General features: G+C 44.4%; 1 protein-coding gene across 4 annotated transcripts in view; it reads right to left on the reverse strand.

The window, feature by feature from the left end:
• Zcchc14 (zinc finger CCHC-type containing 14) overlaps positions 1–19939 on the reverse strand; it is a 55278-nt gene that overhangs the window by 20388 nt on the left and 14951 nt on the right. For all 4 annotated transcript variants that reach the window (XR_005283338.1, XM_038312902.1, XM_038312900.1 and 1 more), the window contains exon 2: positions 8798–8921. Coding sequence is in view for 3 of the 4 variants with exons in the window: in XM_038312902.1 (XP_038168830.1) it covers positions 8798–8921 (124 nt within the window). In the remaining variant the exon portion in view is untranslated. The remainder of the gene's footprint in view (positions 1–8797; positions 8922–19939) is intronic.

The following is a 19939-nucleotide window of genomic DNA, read 5'->3' on the forward strand; positions in this document are numbered from 1 at the left end:
GGGAACTCTAGCAGTGTGTGGGTTCTTATGACCACACAGCTCTGCACTAAACTGTGTGATCACAGAAATGAGGCTGACAGCAGGTACTCAAGAGAAGCATGTGCAGGGCTGGCACTGTATCCCCTGGATTTTACTCAGGACTATGTAGACAAGCCAACTGATGCATGCCAGGGCCCAGGGGCAGGACAGGGACAGTTGTTCTCAACCACTATGAGAGTGACGTCAGACGAGACCAGATCAGAGCCAGGGCCACAACCATGATGGTATGTGAAGGAATTCTGAGCTCTCCTATAGGCTCTGGTCAGCTCACAGCTCTTTTCAGATGGCCTGCTGGTGGTATAAGGCTTGCTGCTCATAGAACTGGCAGTTACTGGGTCCCTGTAAGCCTCATGTAGTCACCTTGGCAGAGAAACCCTAGCCCAGCTCCAGAGGACTACAGCACACAGCAGACCAATGCAGACAGCTTGAGATGCTGCCAGGCTGTGAGCTACAACAATGATTCTCACCAGGAGGGAAAAACCAGAGGGGCAGGAATGGAGGAAATGATGAAACAGAAACATAAAGAAACTGAGTCCCATAGGACTAGGCCACTAGGTTCACAGGGCTAGGACCATCCTGTGAAAAACAAGCTACCCGAAATTCCCTTTTTCTTAAAAATTTTTTCAAATTTTTTTATTTTATGTGTATGAATGTTATGTATGTGTACCACATGTGTGCCTGGTGCCTGTGGAGGTCAGAAGAAGGCACAGAACCTCCGGGACTGGAGTTATAGATGGTTTTGAGCCAACATTTAGGTGCTGAGAATCAAACTCTGGTCCTAAATGGTGGTTTGAATGTGAATGTCCTCCACCATCTGGGCGCTTGAACACTTGGTTGCCAGTTGATGGCATTATTTGGGGAGGTTTTGAATGTGTGGAGGAAGTATGTCACTGAAACGTGTTAAAAGTTTTTTTTTTTTCTTTTGGTTTGGTTTTGATTGTTTTTTGAGACAGAGTTTCTTTGTGTAGCCCTGGATGTCCTGGAACTTGCTCTGTAGTCCAGGCTGGTTTCAAACTCACAGAGATCCATCAGCCTGTGCCTCCTAAATGCTGGGATTAAAAGCATGTGCCACCACCATCCGGTGGGCTTTACGAGTTTAAAAGACTTGTGACAGTTCCAGTTTTCTGTCTCTTCTTTGTGCCTGTGGTTCAAAACTGTGAGCTTTCAGCGTGCCGCCCCACCCACCGCAGGGTATACTGCCGCTGACCTAACATTATAAACTCTAACTCTCTGGAACCATGTTAAGCAAAATAAACTCTTCCTTCTATGTGTTGCCTTGGTCATTGTGTTTTACTACAGGAACAGAGAAGTAAGGGGGCTGGAGAGATGTCCAGCAATTATGAATATTTGCTTCTCATCCAGAGAACCTGGGTTCAGTTCCCAGTGCCCATATGGCAGCTCATAGCAGTTTGTGACTCTAGTTCTAGGGGGACTCTGATGCCCTCTTATAGTCTCTGTGGACACTAGACACCACGAGGTGCACATATTCATGCCAGCACATACTCAAAAACAAATTTAAAAAAAAAAGTAAGGACTGGGACCAGCCAGGGACACACCTCTAATCCCAGAACTTGACAGGCAGAGGCAGGCAAATCTCTTGAGTTCAGAACCAGCCTGGTCTACAGAGTGAGTTCTGGGACAGCCAGGGCAACAGAGAGAAACCCTGTCTTGAAAAGTAAAACAAACAACAACAAAAGGAAAAAGAAAAGAAAGACTGGGACCATTTCTAGAAATGCAGGTTCACTGTAAGATAATTTTCCTTCCTAGAATTCTCACCCTTTAGAGCAGTCCCTATAAGCCACATGGTGCAGGTTTGGCTAGGTCTGCTCACCTTCCTGTCTCCTGACTTAATTACTTCTTTTTCTTTCAGATGGCTAGGGTCTAACTATGTGCTTAAAGTTCCTAACTAATGCTTTAGGCTCCCATGATCTTTTCCCAAAGTACCCTCTGTGTGGTTGCTTGCTGCCATGTGGCTACCCTCTATACTAGCTTATCACCTCTATTCTCCAGGCAGCTGTGAGATTTATAGCTTGCCTGCCTTGGGTTTTCCTTCCAGATTTTAGTGAATTGTCCCCAAGCTTCCATTTGTGTGTCATCTCCCCATCCATGTTTTTTTTCTTTCTTTTTTTTTTTTTTTTAAAGACAGGTTTCTCTGTGTAGCTTTGTAGCCTGTCCTGGAACTTGCTCTGTAAACCAGACTGACCTCAAACTCACAAAGATCCGTCTGCCTCTGCTACCTGAGTGCTGGGATTAAAGGCGTGTGCCACCGCCACCACCCAGCTTGTGTCCCTTCTTAAATTATTTTATTAATGAGACTAAGAAAGCAGACCCAAGATCCCTGGTATCGTACAGTGGCTCTGCTGCGACTCCCAGATTCCAGCCCTGTTATCAAGGTATCTTCTTTCTATCTTAGCTTTTCAAACCTCTTTCCTGCCTTTTAATTCTGTGCTCAGTGGAAAAAACAAGCCATCTCTGCACCCCTAGTTACCATCAGTACCAGAACAATCAATCTGCTGGGTGTGGTAGCCAAACCTTAACCCCAGCATTAGGGAGGTAGGGACAGGGACATTATAAGTCCAGGGCCATCATCAGATATGCAGTTGAGTTTGAAGCCAGCCTGGGCTATCTGAGATCCCACCTCAACAAAGCAAAGTTAAAATAACCACAAAGAGGGAGGGAGGGAGGGAGGCAGGCAGGCAAGGCAGGAAGGCAGGCAAGGCAGGCAGGCAGGCAGGCAGGCAGGCAGGGAGGGAGGGAGGGAGGGAAGAAGGGAAGAAGGGAGGGAGGGGAGGGACAGAAATACATTATTTGATGTAAGAACATCCAGTGGGCCGGGCGGTGGTGGCGCACGCCTTTAATCCCAGCACTCGGGAGGCAGAGGCAGGCGGATCTCTGTGAGTTCGAGGCCAGCCTGGTCTACAAGAGCTAGTTCCAGGACAGGCTCTAAAAAAAAGCTGCAGAGAAACCCTGTCTCGAAAAACCAAAAAAAAAAAAAAAAAAAGAACATCCAGTGGGACAACAGGCTGGGAATAACAAGAGGAACTGAATTTATAGAGCAAATAAAGTGTCCTGTCTGGAGCTGGAGAGATGGCTCAAGGGTTAAGAGCACTGTCTACTCTTCAAAAGAACCTGGGTTCAATTCCCATCACCCACACAACAGCTTATGCCTGTCTGTAACTCCAGTTTCAGGGCTTCTGACAGATTCACACAGACATGGAGGAGGGAGGAGGGAGAAGGGAGGAGGGAGGAGGGGGAGGGGAAAGGGAGAGAGGGGAGGGGAAGGGGAAAGGGAGAGGGGGGAGGGGGAGGAGAAGAAGAGTGTCCTGTTTAAAGAGGAGGACGGTTTATAGGCTCTGACATGGTGAGGGTACAGCACGCAGCCCCTGGAGTGCCAGCTGAAAAGGAGGAGGAGGAGTGAGTCCGTAACAGCTGGAAATCCTCCAGACTTGGTCTAAGAAGTAAAAGAGTTATAAGAAAAACCTCATGTAGGGACTAAAGAAAACTGTAAAAACAACCAGAGAAAAATGGCACTGGCATACAGACAGCCAATCGCACACTGCAGGAAGACTCTCATTAAAGGAGGCCAGTAGACAAAACGCCTCTGGCAAAGCTAAAGAGCAAAACCAACTCAGTCAAGCATTCCATGATCAGCAAGAATGAAGTCACAGGGAACCACATCTTCAGGCTAATGAAAATGGGCAGAGTCCATATCCGCAGAGCTGTACAAAATGAACTGGGAGCTTCAGCTTTCGGGAAGAAAAAGGGCAGCCAGGGGGTAAACACACAGAGCATTCAAAGACTTTCCTTCTTTCCCCTTCTCAAAATATATACAAAAACCGTAAGGACATATCATTGGGCACAAGGTATACAACAGCTAAGCTACGATACATGTGGCACCTTTACACAGGGCACGTGGAGAACCATGCCAGCACTGTAACCACCTCATGCACAGCACCTGCCACTTGCAGAGGTGTAAACCCTGTTACTAAGACACATCTGGACGTTCAGTACTGACTCTCAAGAGTCAGTATATACACACATAGTTGCAAGGTTCTTAGAGTTTTGTTGTTTTTTAATTTTTTTAATTTTATGTGCATGTATGTTTTGCCTACATGTATGTATGTGTACCACATGTGTGTCTGATGCCCACAGAGGTCAGGAAAGAGCAATGGATTCCCTGGGTTACTATGGTTTTGAGTCATCATTTGAAATCAAACCTGGGTCCTCTTAAAGAGTAGCCTGTGTTCTAGGCTGCTGAACCACCTCTCTAGCCCAGATTTCTTTTATTTATCTAAAGTGGTGAAATATTAGCTCAAAGTAGAGTCTGAAAGTGAAAGGTGTACACTATACTTCCTCCAACACCCACTGACTATAGAAACTATGAGAGGAATGTCCCTCAATCCCAAATCCCCAGCCTCATTTTCTTTAGGGAAACTGAGGAAGCAATCATTTGGCTAGTTTTACATGTGCCTTGATTCAAAGGAGAACTGCTGAGGAAGACTGTGAGCAGCCTGCTTAGAAACGGGGACAGCACTGACCTACTACACATGTGCAAGGCCCAAGGGTCGATTCCCAGCACTGCAAAATAATAATGACAATAATAAATTAAAACCCAAAAAGTAAAGTAGTAAGTACAATAAAATAAAACTGTGGTCTGGGGGTAGCCACTCACTGCAAAGCCTGAACTCTGCTAACTCACAGTGAGAATCAAATGCAGAACCAGGATGTTCCATGCACAAAGGCTTTTTATCCCTGCACACTATGATCCCAGTGCACCTCAGGAGAGGCAGCACACAGCTGTGGTTTCAGAAGTTAGCTTTTATCTCCAGTTCCTGTCTTGTTAAAACTCATGCTCGTATTTTGAGTTTATTAAAGTCCAGAATAAGTTGGGTGTGGTGGAACTCGCCTTTAATCCCAGTACTCGGGAGGCAGAGACAAGTGAATCTCTGTGAGTTTGAGGCCAGCCTGCTCTAAAACAAGAGTTCCAGGTCAGCGAGGGCTACACAGAGAAAACTTGTCTCAGAAAACAAAATATTGCCAGGTGGTGGTGGCACACACCTTTAATCCCACCACTGGAAGGCAGAGGCAGATCCATCTCTGAGAGTTCAAGGCCAGGTCAGTCTGGTCTATATAGCTAGTTCCAGGACAGGTTCCAAAGCAACAGAGAAACCCTGTCTAAAAAAAAAAAAAAAAAAAAAAAAAAAAGAAAAGAAAAAAGAAAAGAAAGAAAAGCCTAAGGCTTTTGAGGTTCAGTCTTTGTTTGTTTGTTTGCTTTTCCTGAGACAGGGTCTCTTTGTGTAGCCCTGGATGCTCTGAAACTCTTGTAGACCAGGCTAGCCCTGAACTCACACAGATCCACGTGCCTCTGCCTCCTGAGTGCTGGACTAAAGGTGTGCGCCATCAGTGCCCACTCAAGGTTCAGTCCTTAAGCCACTCTTCATCACAATAACATTATATAACAAAGCCATAGCCTCAGCACAGTGCTCTGGCTGAAATACTCCACTTTGTCTGATGGTGTAAAGTTGCTACAGATAGGATATAAGTAAACATAAACTCCTTCAAGTCCAACATTTTTAAGAATAAAAAGAACCTGAGTTCAGAGATTACTTCAGGTCTGCCGTTTAATCAAGGTGACAGAAGCAGCCCCTTCCCTGACTTGCCAGAGACAGACTCTAGTTCTAGTTGTGAAGGCACAGAACCTCCTACACTGAGCATCTCTGGAGATGTCTCCTCTTACACCTCCTAATCCTTTGACACCAGTAACAACTGGCACAGAGATTGGGACCTGAGAAGAGTTATCTTTTGTACAATGGTCCCCAACCATGGCAGGGAGGAAGGGAGACAACCAATCACCAGGCCTGTGGACTTCCGTATCAAACCAATACCTCTGCTCCTACACAGAAAGATAAGAAACAGCACTGAGAGTGAGTGCTCTCTGGCAATAACACCTTCATTCTCCTTCCCATTTTCTTCATCCCCACAGCACAGGTTTGTCTTAGGAGCTCACTTGTGACTTAAATCTCTTTTGGAAAATAAGGTGTATTACTCCTGGGAAAATGGGTTTCGAACCTGAGAGCACTGTGAGAGAGTGGAAACACCAGATGTTTTAGGAATGTTGCCCAAAGCCTGATTATTCCACAAGCACTATCATATTACTATAAGACTTCTGAGCCGGGTGGTGGCGGCGTTAAGCCTTTAATCCGAGCACTCGGGAGGCAGAGGCAGGCGGATCTCTGTGAGTTCGAGGCTAGCCTGGTCTAAAAGAGCTAGTTCCAGGATAGGTGCCAAAGCTACAGAGAAACCCTGTCTCGAAGAAAAAAAAAACCAAAAACCAAAAACCAAAAAACAAACAAAACAAAAACAAAAAAGACTTCTAATAGAAAACTAGGTAAAACTTCAAACTACAGTAACCACAGACCAATGCCCAGCACAGGAGAAGGGATCATGAGAAAGGCACCAAAAACTCAGCTAGTTTACCTGCCTATGCTGGACAGAAGAAACTCCTGGTGTTGGGTTACTGATGAGTGGTGGGATGCTGGGCTGGCTAAAAGTGGGCAGCATGGTCTTACAGGACAACCTCTCCAGTGTGCTCCACCACAGCCATTGCTACAGCTGCTGAACCTTTATCCTCCTCAGCAATAAAGTATACAATAAGAGAGCAGCAGACAACAATCATGTTGTTACTTTATACACAGAGGCTGAAGAGGTTTCTCAGTAGTCAGGGCACTGGCTGATCTTCCAGAAAACCTGGATTCAGTTCCTAGCATCCATGCTCACAACTGTCTGTAACTCCTGTCCCAGGGAACCAATGTCCTCTTCTGACCTCCACAGATACTATACAGAAATGGCACAGACATACATGCAGACAAAATACCTATAAACATAAAATTAAATCTTTAAAAAAGAAAGAATGGAAGGAAGGGAGGAAGGAAGGAAGAGAAGAGAAGAGAAGAGAAGAGAAGAGAAGAGAAGAGAAGAGAAGAGAAGAGAAAAGGAGGAAATTATATTCCACAACCCAGGATCTTGGTAATGTCTCAAGAAAAAGCACTGTGGCACAGGGTGGATACCCTGCTTGGTCTGGAGAGTGCTACAGAAAACAATCAGCCCTCACAAGAGGCCCTGCGCTCAGCTGACTCTCCAGCAGGCAGCCCTGCACTCTAGGTGCCAACTCCATTCTGGGGTCACACTGCTAGGAAAACCTGGTGGGAAAAACAGTCAACAGAGGGACATAGTCTCCTGGGAACAGCCTGCATCATGTGCACTGTGACCTTGCAGCTAATGCAAGGTGGGAGAACAGGCTTTCCAGCATTGCTGTCACCCACTGCTCTCCCCTGTGCCATGGTCTTAAGACACAGATGTGGCACAGTGGCAAAGAAGCAGACACACCCTGAGCTGCAACCTAGCAGAGCAGACAGCACTCTACATACAGTGAGCTCAGGCCTTTAAAGCAACAGCATGGAATGCACCTGTGAGATAAAAAGCTGATGCTTGGGACACAAGAGACAGAGAAGCGCAGGAGGACCAGCTCAACTTACAAAAGACACAACAGCTATGAGTAGCAAAGCAGAGCAAATCATGAGTAGGGATGGACAGACTCCCAGGAGCTTCAAGGGACATGACCAATCAGGACAGATGTCCCTGCCTAACTCTGCCAAGACTTGGTCCCACATCTTGGTCCTTCATCTAATTTAAAATAATCGCTTTGTGCCTGCCCAGATGCTTTAAGAATCAATCTGGCAGAAAGTGAGGAGGCCCTGGGCCTGTGGTGAGAGGTTTCATCAGCTGCAGATCTACACTCAGCAAACCCACACTCCAAATACACTTTTAAAAATTGCACTTGTTCAGTGGCACGAGGAATGTGGAACTTCACTGAGGCTGGTGGCACTGAGTGAGTGAAGATAGGAGTACCTGTCACCACATCAGCATGGGGTAAGTCTCAGGAGAACACTGAGTTGGGAAAGAAGTGTTCTATGGCCCAGCAGCTTTAGATTCTAGGTGTGGTTCTGGTGTGAGGAGCAGAGGGTATTTAAACCTTTCTTTTTTTTCTTTTTTTAACAAACACCAGTATTTAAAGTTTACATCATTGAAATGTGATCTTGAGTTCCTTGGGAGAACTAGAAAGAAAACAACCCCCTCTGAGCATGTCTGATTGAAGGGACTCTGGCCAGCTCAAATGTGGAAAACATGGCTCTGGCAGGCCTTACCTTTCTTCCTGATTCCCTCTGCCTTGCTAAAAAATAAAAACCCTTAGACTGCATCCCTAAGGCTAGCCACCAAGGTCTAGCCCCTTATTTGGCCACTTCCTCCTCCTGAGGCTGACTACCAAGGGCCAACTATCAAAATATTGAGGTCCAGCAATCAAAAACTCCCTTTGGCTCACTTAATTAACATGGTCAATTAAATACCTCATCCTAACATGGGATGGGATTCCCCCTCGTACCTTCACAAAACCACCATTTTCCTATATGCCACGTCTGTCTCCTCTCTATAGAGGCAGTCCTTTGTCCTTCAAGGACAAATATCCCTGTCCCTCTCTCTCTCTCATCCTCTCTCCCATCTTTGTCTTTTATTCCCTGTCCTCTGTCCCTCTGGGGCAAATAAATCTCCCTTGTGCTAAAAAAGACTTTGTCTTGGGGGTCCTGAGCTGACTCTTTCTCTCACTAATGACACTATGTCCCAGTAGTCCACAGCTCTGTACTGTGAATGCCATCTCCCTGCTCCTGGGACCTCTCACTAATGTCTAGCATAACTCACCCACCTTTGCCATGTTTTCCCAAAGGCCTCTTGGGCAAGGATTCCTCCGTGGAATGTGCTGATGTATGCAATGCATTCTCCAGACTGTTGCTGATGCTGCTGACAGGGGTCTCAGTTCTGGGCGCCATCTGAGAAGACAAAATATTATCCTCTTACTTTTTTTCTGCACAACTGTCTCTTGTTGAAAGTTATACACACAAATGTAGCTTTGAGTTTTCCTACCATAACACAATGCTCTTCCAGAGAAAGATGAAACACCACCAACCACTTCTTCTCCCAAACCCATAAACAGTCTTGGGCTTTTGTCTAGGTTAGGTCATCAGACAGAACAGCAGTCTTAGCCACTGTAGCATGTGCCAAAAGCCTATTTTTACATCTTTAAATTAAATGCTTTCCTTATAACAAATTCCACAGAGCTCTGGAAGCCACAGAAAAAGAACACAGCACATCTGGCCAGGTACAATTTGAAAAACACGTAAGAGAATCCCATAGCAATTCCACTTTTAGAGATTGTTGTGTAATACCTTCCTCCAAGATTGAAACATTCCATCCTACAAGGAAGCTTCTGCAGCAGGAAGGTAAACAACTCAAAATAGCTTCCGGAAGTGTCTGAAACTGACCAGACTCACTAGGCCCTTCCCTGCCGAAATGAACAGGAAAGCTGAGAGTCCATTCAGATGGAAAGTAGTGAGCAGCACAGCTGTGGCTGAGCTGCCAAGATGATGGAAGTGAAGCTGAGCTGTGAAGTTAACTCTCAGAGAACAGTTGCCAAGAAGACTCTGAGACCAAGACAGCTACCTGGAAAAAGCAAAAACCAACCAGATCTGCCCGCAAGAGCAGGCATCTGGAGGCATCTGGAATGGGCAGTCTCTTAACCTGCTGAGCTGCCTGCAGGTGTGCAGTGCATTCTGCTCCAGGTTCCCAGCTCTGAATTGTCAACCATACTGGGGAGGGCCTTGGTGATACAATTGTCTTTTGAGTCACTTCTGCTCCTGTAAGTAATCCCTTACCATAGCCATGTAAGTAACCCCAGTAAAACTCACTGGCTCACCAAATTTAACCAAATCCATACTTTGGTCTGCCATCTAGGTTGAGAAGACACGTGTTGCATCTCCCCAGCAAAAGGGCTGTCACAAAAAAGGATTCACCACATTAAGTTTTTACACAGGAAGAGACCAGACACTGAAAACTTTATTATCACCAGGCAGTGGTGGTGCACGCCTTTAATCCCAGCATTTGGGGGGCAGAGGCAGATGGATCTCGGTAAGTTCAAGGGCAGCCTGGTCTACAAAAGCAATTTATAGGCCAGCCAGTACTGTTACACAGAGAAACCCTGTGTCAAGAGGGAAGGAAGGAAGGAAAATAAGAAAGAAAAAAACTTTATTTGCTGATATATGGGACACCCAAGCTAGACTGACAGCCTCTGCCATTGCTGGGTGTAAGGAGAAGGTTCTTATTGTGTACACATACAGAACTATGCCCACAAGCTCTGGGCAGTTGACTGGCCACTGCTAAGGGGGTGGACTGCAGTATCCTCCATTCTCCCCCCCTTTATCGGTATTGGTAAAATTTATAGCACAAATAGATTAGATATAAAATAAAAAATAGCAATGTTTTCACTTCAGTCTTACCTTAAGATTTCAAATATTAGAAAAGGGTCCAAGATTTTAAAATTTGGGGAAAGACTTGTGGGTTCCATGACTTAATAGCTTACTGTGTGTACCATGGGAGCAGGAAGTTGAACTAGCAGCTACTCTTGGTCTAGCCTGTAACTTAAGCAATGAGCATTGGGACATGCCTGCTCCTAATACTCTAGCCATGTGCCCATGGCTTGTCATTGTTACCTGCCTGGTGGTGGCAGGTGGCAATGGCTGTTCAGAGGCCAGGCCCTGAGGCTCTGAAGTAGACAGAGGCAGTTTAATGAAGGCACAGACTGGTGTGAGAAGTCCTTCTGTCTATGTTTTGTTTTTACTGGTTAATGAATAAAGCTGTTTGGGCCAGTGGCTTAGCAGAATAGACCTAGGCAGGAAAATTAAACTGAATGCTGGGAGAAATAAGGTGAAGTCAAGGAGAAGCCATGAAGCTGCAGCTGGGGACAGATGTACCAGAACCTTGCCCGTAAACCACAGCCATGTGGTGATACACAGATTAATAGGAATGGGTTAACCAAAGATATAAGAGCTAGCTAGCAATATGCTTAAGTGATTGACCAAACAGTAATTTAATTAATACAGTTTCTGTGTGATTATTTCAAGTCAGAGCGGCTACAAATTGGTGCACCAGCGTGGTCAACTATATGCATGTAAAATCTGAGAAAGCTTAAAAAAGAATTTTAGACACAAAAGAACAAAGTTAAGCATGTTTTTTGGTAGCATTTTCTCAGGTGGGCTCTGTTTGCTAGAAGCAAGCAGAGGCATGATTCCTTTAAGAGAGGTTTTCCTGACTCATCCATAGCAAAAACAAAACAAACAAAAAACCCCAAAACAAAAAAGAAAATGTGAGGTTTCAAAACTGAGGCTTCCTGGGCTGTGCTGTCAGAATGAACTCTGACTCTTTCAGGAGGCTGAGGATTTAAATGGGGTCTGTGAGCAGAGTGCTACAACTTGCTTAATAGCAACACAGACCCACTGTGTGCCTGAAAATGGGTTGTGAGCACGGCTCCCACTGAACAGACCTCCGCCCTGATGGACTGGGCAGAGCCAAAGGCAAAGCAGCCTTAGACTAGTAATGCAACAGGATGGATTCAGACATAAAAGACCTCTAGATGAGACACGGTGTGTTTAAAAAAAAAAAAAGTATGTTGGTTTGGGAGAGAGAAGAAAAACAGTAAAGAGATAGTAAATGTAATATAAGAGTGCAGTCATAGATTAAAGGAGTAAGGATAATAAATATTAAACTTGCATAAAAAGAAACAAAAAATAAGCCACAGAAAGATGGAATATACACAGAGTCTGGATTATGTATATTATTGTGTTTTCTTTAAATTTTTTACTGTAAATGAGCTAAAAACAGACATTTTATTGTACGGGCTGCTAAGTTAAACAAAAATATATGTTTTGGAGGTTATTCTTACTTCAAAATTTGAATCTAAGGATATGCTGCTTTGGAAAAGAAGTTCTTTTGTTTCCACAGAAGATGAGAACCTGTGGATTCCTTCCAGGCTAATATGGTTTAATGGACCAAGACCCCCCCCCAAAAGGTCACTATGAGCACCCCTAAAAAACACTTCGCCCAACAAAAAGCAGGAAGCAGTTTGGAGAGAACTACACCCAAATTCCCAAATATTGTTTATAAATATTTGTTTACATTTAAAGGGGGATATGCTATAAATATGAATACTTTATACTGGTATGGATCTTGGTCTACTGATACAAATTTAAGGTCAATTTGCTATATGTGTATTTCTGCTCTTGATTAAGGTACTGTTTGTGCAGCTCATTTAAAAATGTAATGTATAAAGCCGGGCGGTGGTGGCGCACGCCTTTAATCCCAGCACTCGGGAGGCAGAGGCAGGCGGATCTCTGTGAGTTCGAGGCCAGCCTGGTCTACAAGAGCTAGTTCCAGGACAGGCTCTAAAAAAGCTGCAGAGAAACCCTGTCTCAAAAAACAACAAAAAAAGAAAAATGTAATGTATAATTAAGAAATATAGGTTAATAGAGAGTCAGCTATAATAGTCAAGCTTGTAGTCATGTTAGTTAGGTTTTCTAGACATAAAGAGATATATTTCAGTTAGAGAGGTATTCTTCAAATCTCAGACACCTTCAGAATATGGCGTTTAAAATGTTTTAAGAACTTAGGACTTTTCATGACATGAGACACACATGCTCCTGGCAGCAACAATCTACTTCAAGAGGATGATGAGCATTGAAGAGGCTCCTTATGAAGTTTGTTAGCTATCTGGGCAAGAAACTGATCTTAACTGGACTGCTTGATGGTATGCTGTATGAACTGGACATGCAGAATTCACAGAGAAATGACTGCTGAATTTGCCTAAAGGTGAGACTGTCCTTCAGGGTTCCTGCTTCATAAAGAAAATGCAAGACACAGAAGAAAGCAACTGATGGACTCTTCAAATTTCCTGCTTCATGGAAGTCTGCTGGATACTATGAGCCTGTAGGCTGAAGATGGATGCCCCAACATTATAGAAGAACTTTGGGTGACTGTCCAGGCAGCGAGATATCTCTGTCAATTCTAGAGTTTTGGAAGTTAATGTACTTCCTGTTTACTTAGGTAATATTATTTTCTTCTGGAGTCTTTGATGGAGTTGAAGAATAGTTATAGTTTTCCTTAGTTATGATAAAAGATAAAGTAGATATAAATATTGTAACTGTAATTCTTGCTTAATACCTGTTTTGTTATATGTAATTTTACTATGTTAAAGTTAAAACCTTCCTTTTTATTTAATCAGAAAAGGGGAAATGGTGTGGGAAGTCCTTGTATGTTTTGCTTTATTAGTTAATGAATAAAGCTGTTTTGGCCAGTGGCTTAGCAGAACAGAGTTAGGTAGGAAAAATAAACTGAATGCTGGGAGAAAGAAGGTGAAGTCAAGGAGAAGCTGTGTAGCCACAGCTGGGGACAGAGCCTTGCTGGTTAGCCACAGCCACGTGGCAATACACAGATTAATGGAGATGGGTTAGTCTGGGATATAAGAGCAAGCTAGAAATATGCTTAAGTTATTGGCCAAACAGTATAACAAATAATATGATTTCTGAGTGATTATTTCTAAGTGGCCTCCTCCAACAACAGACCACTACCCAGTTTGTCAGAGCCACTCAGTAGAAGCCTGGCCAAACTGGAGTCAAGAGAGCTTATTCTGACCTGGCATGGTGATGTACGCCTTTAATCTCAGTACTTGGGAAGCAGAGGATTATGGATCTCTTTGAGTTATAGGCCAGCCTGACCTACATTGTGATTTCCAGGCCAACCAGGGCTATAAAGGAGACCCTGATTCAACAACAAAAGGCTTACTCTGCATCCCAGTATCCAGCAGAGCACAACAGATGCCTATAAGCAGTGTGCCACCAGCCAGTCTCTATGAACATCAACAAAAGTCAAGGAAACAATCCTGGTCATTCGTTTAATTTAAAAGGACATTACGAAGAAGTTATCAAGAAAGTTAAATTTGGGTCTGTAGGTGTTGGCAGAGTACCTGCCTAGCATTCATGAATCCCTAAACTGGATCCCCAGGCACGATATTTCACACCTGTAATCCTAGCATCCAGGAGGTAGAGGCAGAAGGATCAAAAGTTCAGGGTTTCCCTTGGCTGTACAGCAAGTTCAATGTTAACCTGGGCTGCATGAAATTCTGTCTCAGGAAGGAAGGTCAATTAAGAGGGCAGGGTAAAATGGCTCAGTGAATGAAAACATTTGACTTTCAAGCCTCAGTTCAATCCCTGAAAACACAGTTAAAAGGTAGGAAAACTGACTCCACAGGGTTGTCTTCTGACTTCCATGCATACAGTGACATGGAGACATGCACCCCATCATGCATATACACATATTAATAATAAAATATGATCATAAACGACACAAAAAATGTTACATTATAAACCTGGGATTTCACATATGTCTATAATTCCTGCACCTGGAAGTCAAAACAGAAGGATCCTGAGTTTCAAACCAAACTGGACTGCACAGCAAGCTGCCCTCAGTTTACCAGTTTTCATCCTTAAATAGTTGAACATTAAGAACAAGACAAGATTCTTATTGGGAGACAAGATTCTCACACAACTTTGTGAGCAGCACATATATAACTTCTCAGTATATGGCCACCAGCCACCAGCAACCCATCCCGGTTGCTTGACTCACACAGCTCCTGACTCTACATCCTGATTCCAAGAAGGGGCCAGAGTTGTTCTGACTAGTCACAGGAAACCAGCATCCCCCATCACCAGAGAGCCCCTAGCAAAACCCAGATTTCCACCCCCAGCCTACATATGAAGGCAGTGAGGGGGTGTGCTGCCTCATTAGGGTACCCCTACACACCCAGGCCAGAGTCCTGCAGGGGTTTATCCTTATGTGGGGCCAGGTGCTGAGACCCAGAAAGTAAGGACCATTTCACAAAGAATCGGCTTGCCCACCCACTGACTTCAGTAATGACAACAACAGGAAGCACTTCCTATGTCCATGTAGACTCAGCCCAGAGCTGAGAGCTGCTGTCCCCAGGCCAGTGGCCAGGTCTAGGACAGGGCAAAGCTGTGAGCTAGCTGTGTGATGAAAACACATGCAGGGAAAAAAATGCTTTAAGAAGTGATGACCCCAAGGTCAAATGGTCTGCCTGTCCAGTCTTCCTCTTCTCTCCTCTTGCTCTTCTGTTTATACTGAATGCTGCCTTCAACTGTAATTCCCAGAAATGCTGTTTTATTTTTGGTTAGGTTAATTTGTCCACGTGACCCACAGTTCAACACAGATACTACTCTCTGACTCACTTTCAGCATAGCCACAGTGGACCTGATGATCACATGTTGCCCTCCCATCCTGTGCAAAGCCTATAGGCTAAGCCAAGGCACTCTGTTGCCCAACTCTTCCTGTGAGTTCAAATCCTCTCTGAGCAGAGTACCTTACTTTATTTCCAAGGAAAGGTCACAGGTTTTCCCTTTCAACTATTCTTTCAACATCATGGTCAACATTTCCAAGGCCATCAGGGCCTGTGGCAGAGCCCACAGGGACTCAGGTGGGTATCACCATCTCATTTACCTGACCCTACTTCTCACCCTGGCCCAGTGGACACAAAATCCCTTTTGTAAGACCTTGGGCTCTGTTTTCCTGGTCCATATGGCTCTCTTAATATCTCTCACCTCTATACAGCTGCATTGCCAGCATTCAGCAAGGCATGGTTTTGTTTTGCATTTTGTTTGTTTCTTCTTTTCCTTTTGGGCTGGTCTATTCATGGAAGAATCCTCTGCAACATACAACAACGCCTTCCATTTAGAAGCACTTGATATCTGTAAGACATTCAATTACAGCACCAAGTTCCAAAGGCCCCAGTGGCACTAATTTCCAGGTTCCATCTTGCCTAGCTGTCATCACTAGGGTCTCAGCAGCTCTGCTCAGGCACCAATAAGCAATGGCTGCAGGCAGATCTGATGTCCAGTACCTGCCGGAACCCAAGACATACTCCTCTCTCCTGGAGTCCCAGGAGAGATCACCTGAGCTCTAGTACTGCTGCCTGCTCAGAAGTACCTTGCTGGAGTGGAGTTTAGGCCACTGGCTCCAAGCAGCATACCCCTGGCTCTTGAGGTGTATCTGCTAGGCATGTAGAGATGAACTGGAACATCCAGAACTAAGTAACATCCAGCCTGGTGGCATAGGCATGTAATCTCAGATAACCAGGAGACTATAACAAGAGAATGGAAGGTTCAGGGCCAGTCCAAGCTAGAGACCAAATTCAAGGTCAGCCTGAGTAATTAGTGATGGCCTGTCTCAAAAAGTGAAAAGGAGGCAGAGTGTCCTCAGCTCACTCAAGAATCTCACCCGGAATATGCAAGGCCCTAGACTGTATTCCCCAGGGTCAAGTAAAACAAAATAAAACAAGCACTTCCGAATCATGGTACATGTGTATTCTAACTTGGGCCCATGGTGAACCTCAAGATTCTGCATTCCTGACTACTCGACGTTTCAAAATAAAGGAGTACTCCTGGGTCAGACCAAAGGCTAGTTAACTCCTACAAGAAGGAACATTAGCATTAGAATTCCAGTGTCATGTGGATAATCAGACCAGATGGACTTGGATCTTACTTCCAGGGAAGTAAGTCATGGGGGTATTGTGGCTTGATGGCTGATGTCGGTCCTATCATGATAGCTAAAAACTGTTCCTCAAACATAAACAATTTTTGAAAAGGTTTTACTTAGACTGTAATATCCCATGAAAAGCTCACATTTATAGGCTTCTGTAGATGGAAGTTTCTTTCCTGCCCGATCCCGCAGTCGTTCCGTCCAAAAGAAACACACTGAGGCTTAAATTAATTATAACCTGTTTGGCATATTGCTCAGGCTTGTTACTAACTACCTCTTACAACTTAAATTAACCCATAATTCTTGTCTATGTTTAGGCACGTGGCTTGGTACCTTTTCTCAGTAAGGCATTCTCATCTTACTTCTGCTCTATCTGGCTTGCAACTGCATCTCTATCTTTCCTCTTCCCAGAATTCTTAGTCTGATTGTCCCAACTATACAACTATACTTCCTGCCTGGCTACTGACTAATCAGTGTTTTATTAAACCAATACAAGTGACAAATCTTTACACTGTACAAGAGCATTAGCCACAGCAAGCTTCTTTAAAACTATGCATAAATTCACATTAATATTCATAGATCAGGGAAACAATCTTTAGAAATTTAATTTTTAAACACCAATTCCATTTTCAAAGAGGACATGTTCACATGCAGTCATATTTCTGGAAGTAGAGCCCTCCCCCCAATACAGATTGCATCAGACAAGCCAAGCAGAGGAAACATGGACCTATCATAGCCCAGTGCCACTGCTCCAACAGGAAATGGAAGTGAGCTGCCAGAGTAGGTACACACATCAGCCCACACAACACACCAAGTTATCCCCACATTACAAATGAAACTGGAGCACAACTCCCAACACTTTGTCTAGGGCCACATGCCCCGTTAGGAAGAAAAGAGTGAAGCACAATAGCAATGACATCAAGGAGAGCAGTGGACATGGTGGCAAACATCTACAGTCCCAGAACTCATGGAAGCAGAGACAGAAGATTCACAAGTTCCAGGTCATCCTGAGCTACATGATAAGAGGGAGGGAAGGAAGAAAAAAGGGGAACAAGAGTATGAGCAGATAACATGGGCACGGTGTGCAGACCTTTTGCTCACTGATGAGACTGGTCAGGAGATTTCATTTCTAAATTCTGTCTCAGCCTCTTTCACTGCAACCTGGAAATAATAGTAAGTAGCTCATAAGGCTTTAATGGTAATTAAAATGCATTTATGAAGCTTACCAAGCTGAAAGACAGATACTAGACACTGTTACTATGACTGCTGTGGTACACATAGTGGGGCTGCTAGGTCACCTCAATGGACTAAAGTACCGCCACAGACAGCACAATGAGAAACACACAACCACATAGGAGGGTCATAAACCATGGATCCTCAGAGACTCTCTGCCTTCCTGGACTTCCCCTGGGTACTGGGCAGAACTCCAAACAGCCACCCTAACATCCACATCTCTGTTAGAATACAGGGGTCTCTCTGCCTTCAAACAGACCCTTCTTAAATGTCCATCACAACAGGTCATCACTCCATCTAAGACTAGCAATGATGACTTGAGAAGATAGCCAACCTAACATCCACCTCCCTGTGTTAGAATACAGGGGTCTCTCTGCCTTCAAACAGATCCTTCTTATATGTCCATCACAATAGGCCATCATTCCATCTATAATTAGCAATGACAGCTTGAGGAGTCATTTCACTACCCAAATTTCAGTTAAACAAAGTCATCACAACAAGACAGGTAACAGTCTCAGTCTTAGCTTGCAAGTATTGACTGGGGCCACTGCTGGACAAGCCAGTAGGCAGGACACAGCTAACTGACACTTCTGCGCCTTCTGATCTTCTAAAGCTACCTAGGAGTCAGCAGATTCCTAAGCTATCACCAACCAGCAATATAGCCAAGGACTTGTATGTAGGAAGACACAATTCACCTTCACAGGATGAAAATCAATGACATCAATATGCATCAAATTCACAGATGACACAAAGCCACAGCTGTCTGACTACAGATCAGGAGTCTTTGTTTTTGTTTTTTCAAGACAGAGTTTCTCTATAGCTTTGGAAACTGTCCTGGAACTAGTTCTTGTAGACCTCAAACTCACAGAGATCCACCTGCCTCCTGAGTGTTGGGATTAAAGGCAGGCACCACCACCACCCAGCAGACCAGAAGTCCTTTAAACAGAATCAGAGGAAACAAAATGTATGGGGAAATGCTCACAGGTATGTGAAAAGAGGAAAATGTGTCTACAAGCAGACAGTCACAGGAAAGACAGGAAAAGAAAAACCAAGGAGTTCACAGCACTTATATCCCTTCTCTCCTGCTTCTTAAGAGTCCTCCACCATATGTGACAGGACCTTGCCCACAGGCAGGAGGCAACACAGGAAGCAGGAAGTGAGCCCCTCAGCTGCTCCAGCAGCATCTTGGAATGGTTCTGGGCATAAGCACTGGCAGTCACAGGGTGGAGCCAGTCAGGCCCGTCAGCAGCAGTGGTATCAAAACAGACACCATAGAGTGAAGCAGTTAAAGCAGTTAAAGTTTTTGAGACGGTCTTACTATAGCCCACAATGGCCTCAAACTCACAGTGATCCTTTAGCCTCAGTCTCTTGAGTAGTGAGGTTATAGGCACACACACCTGGCTTTATTTTCTAATTTTTTGTTTTTCAGCTTTTATACAGAGAACAGACACGACTTTTAGAAAAAGAAGTTAAAGATCCAGTCTAAATATAGATGCCTTCCTACGAGGTACAAGCAGCTCAGAAAGATACACACAGCTGTGCTTGCCTTCTACACCTTCCATATACCCATTCCACAAGCTAGGTCCCAGGGTACTACCCCAGGACTGTGGGATGGGTAGAGACACCTGATCAAGACCCCAGATGCCCTGTTTCTCACTGAGAAGATGACAACTTCAGGATAATCAAGTGGAGAGGATGAGAAAGTGGTCAGGAAACCACCATGGAGCTCTTAACTGGCATTAAGAGCTACCAAACTTAGGGATAGGCCTTTGGGCGTAAGGGTATGCATCCAGCCAAGGCAACAGAAGCTGGCACTACTACTCAAACACAGTCTAGCCAACAACCAGCAATGCCTAAGCAGGAAAAGAGTAACATCTGCTACATGCTTTCAAGTCAATGTAAAAAAAAATAAAGAAAGAAAACTGACTTGTAAGCACTTTAACTAAAATAGTCATTTTGTGTCTCTAAACCAGAACAAGAAAATAGTTTAATAGTGAAAGCTATTTGCTGACTTAGGCAAATGAAAGCCAATGCTAACCAAAACCACTTTCCACACAAAAAAAAAATTCCTTTTAATGTTTCCTACCAGACAGATAGAGAAAATGGAGAGAAAGGAAGAGACTGCTCGACTGTGGCAGAGGCACAGGGAGGAATCCTCAAGGTGGTTGGGAGAATGGGC

This window comes from Arvicola amphibius, chromosome 15 (assembly GCF_903992535.2).
Source record: "Arvicola amphibius chromosome 15, mArvAmp1.2, whole genome shotgun sequence".
Taxonomy (NCBI): domain Eukaryota; kingdom Metazoa; phylum Chordata; class Mammalia; order Rodentia; family Cricetidae; genus Arvicola; species Arvicola amphibius.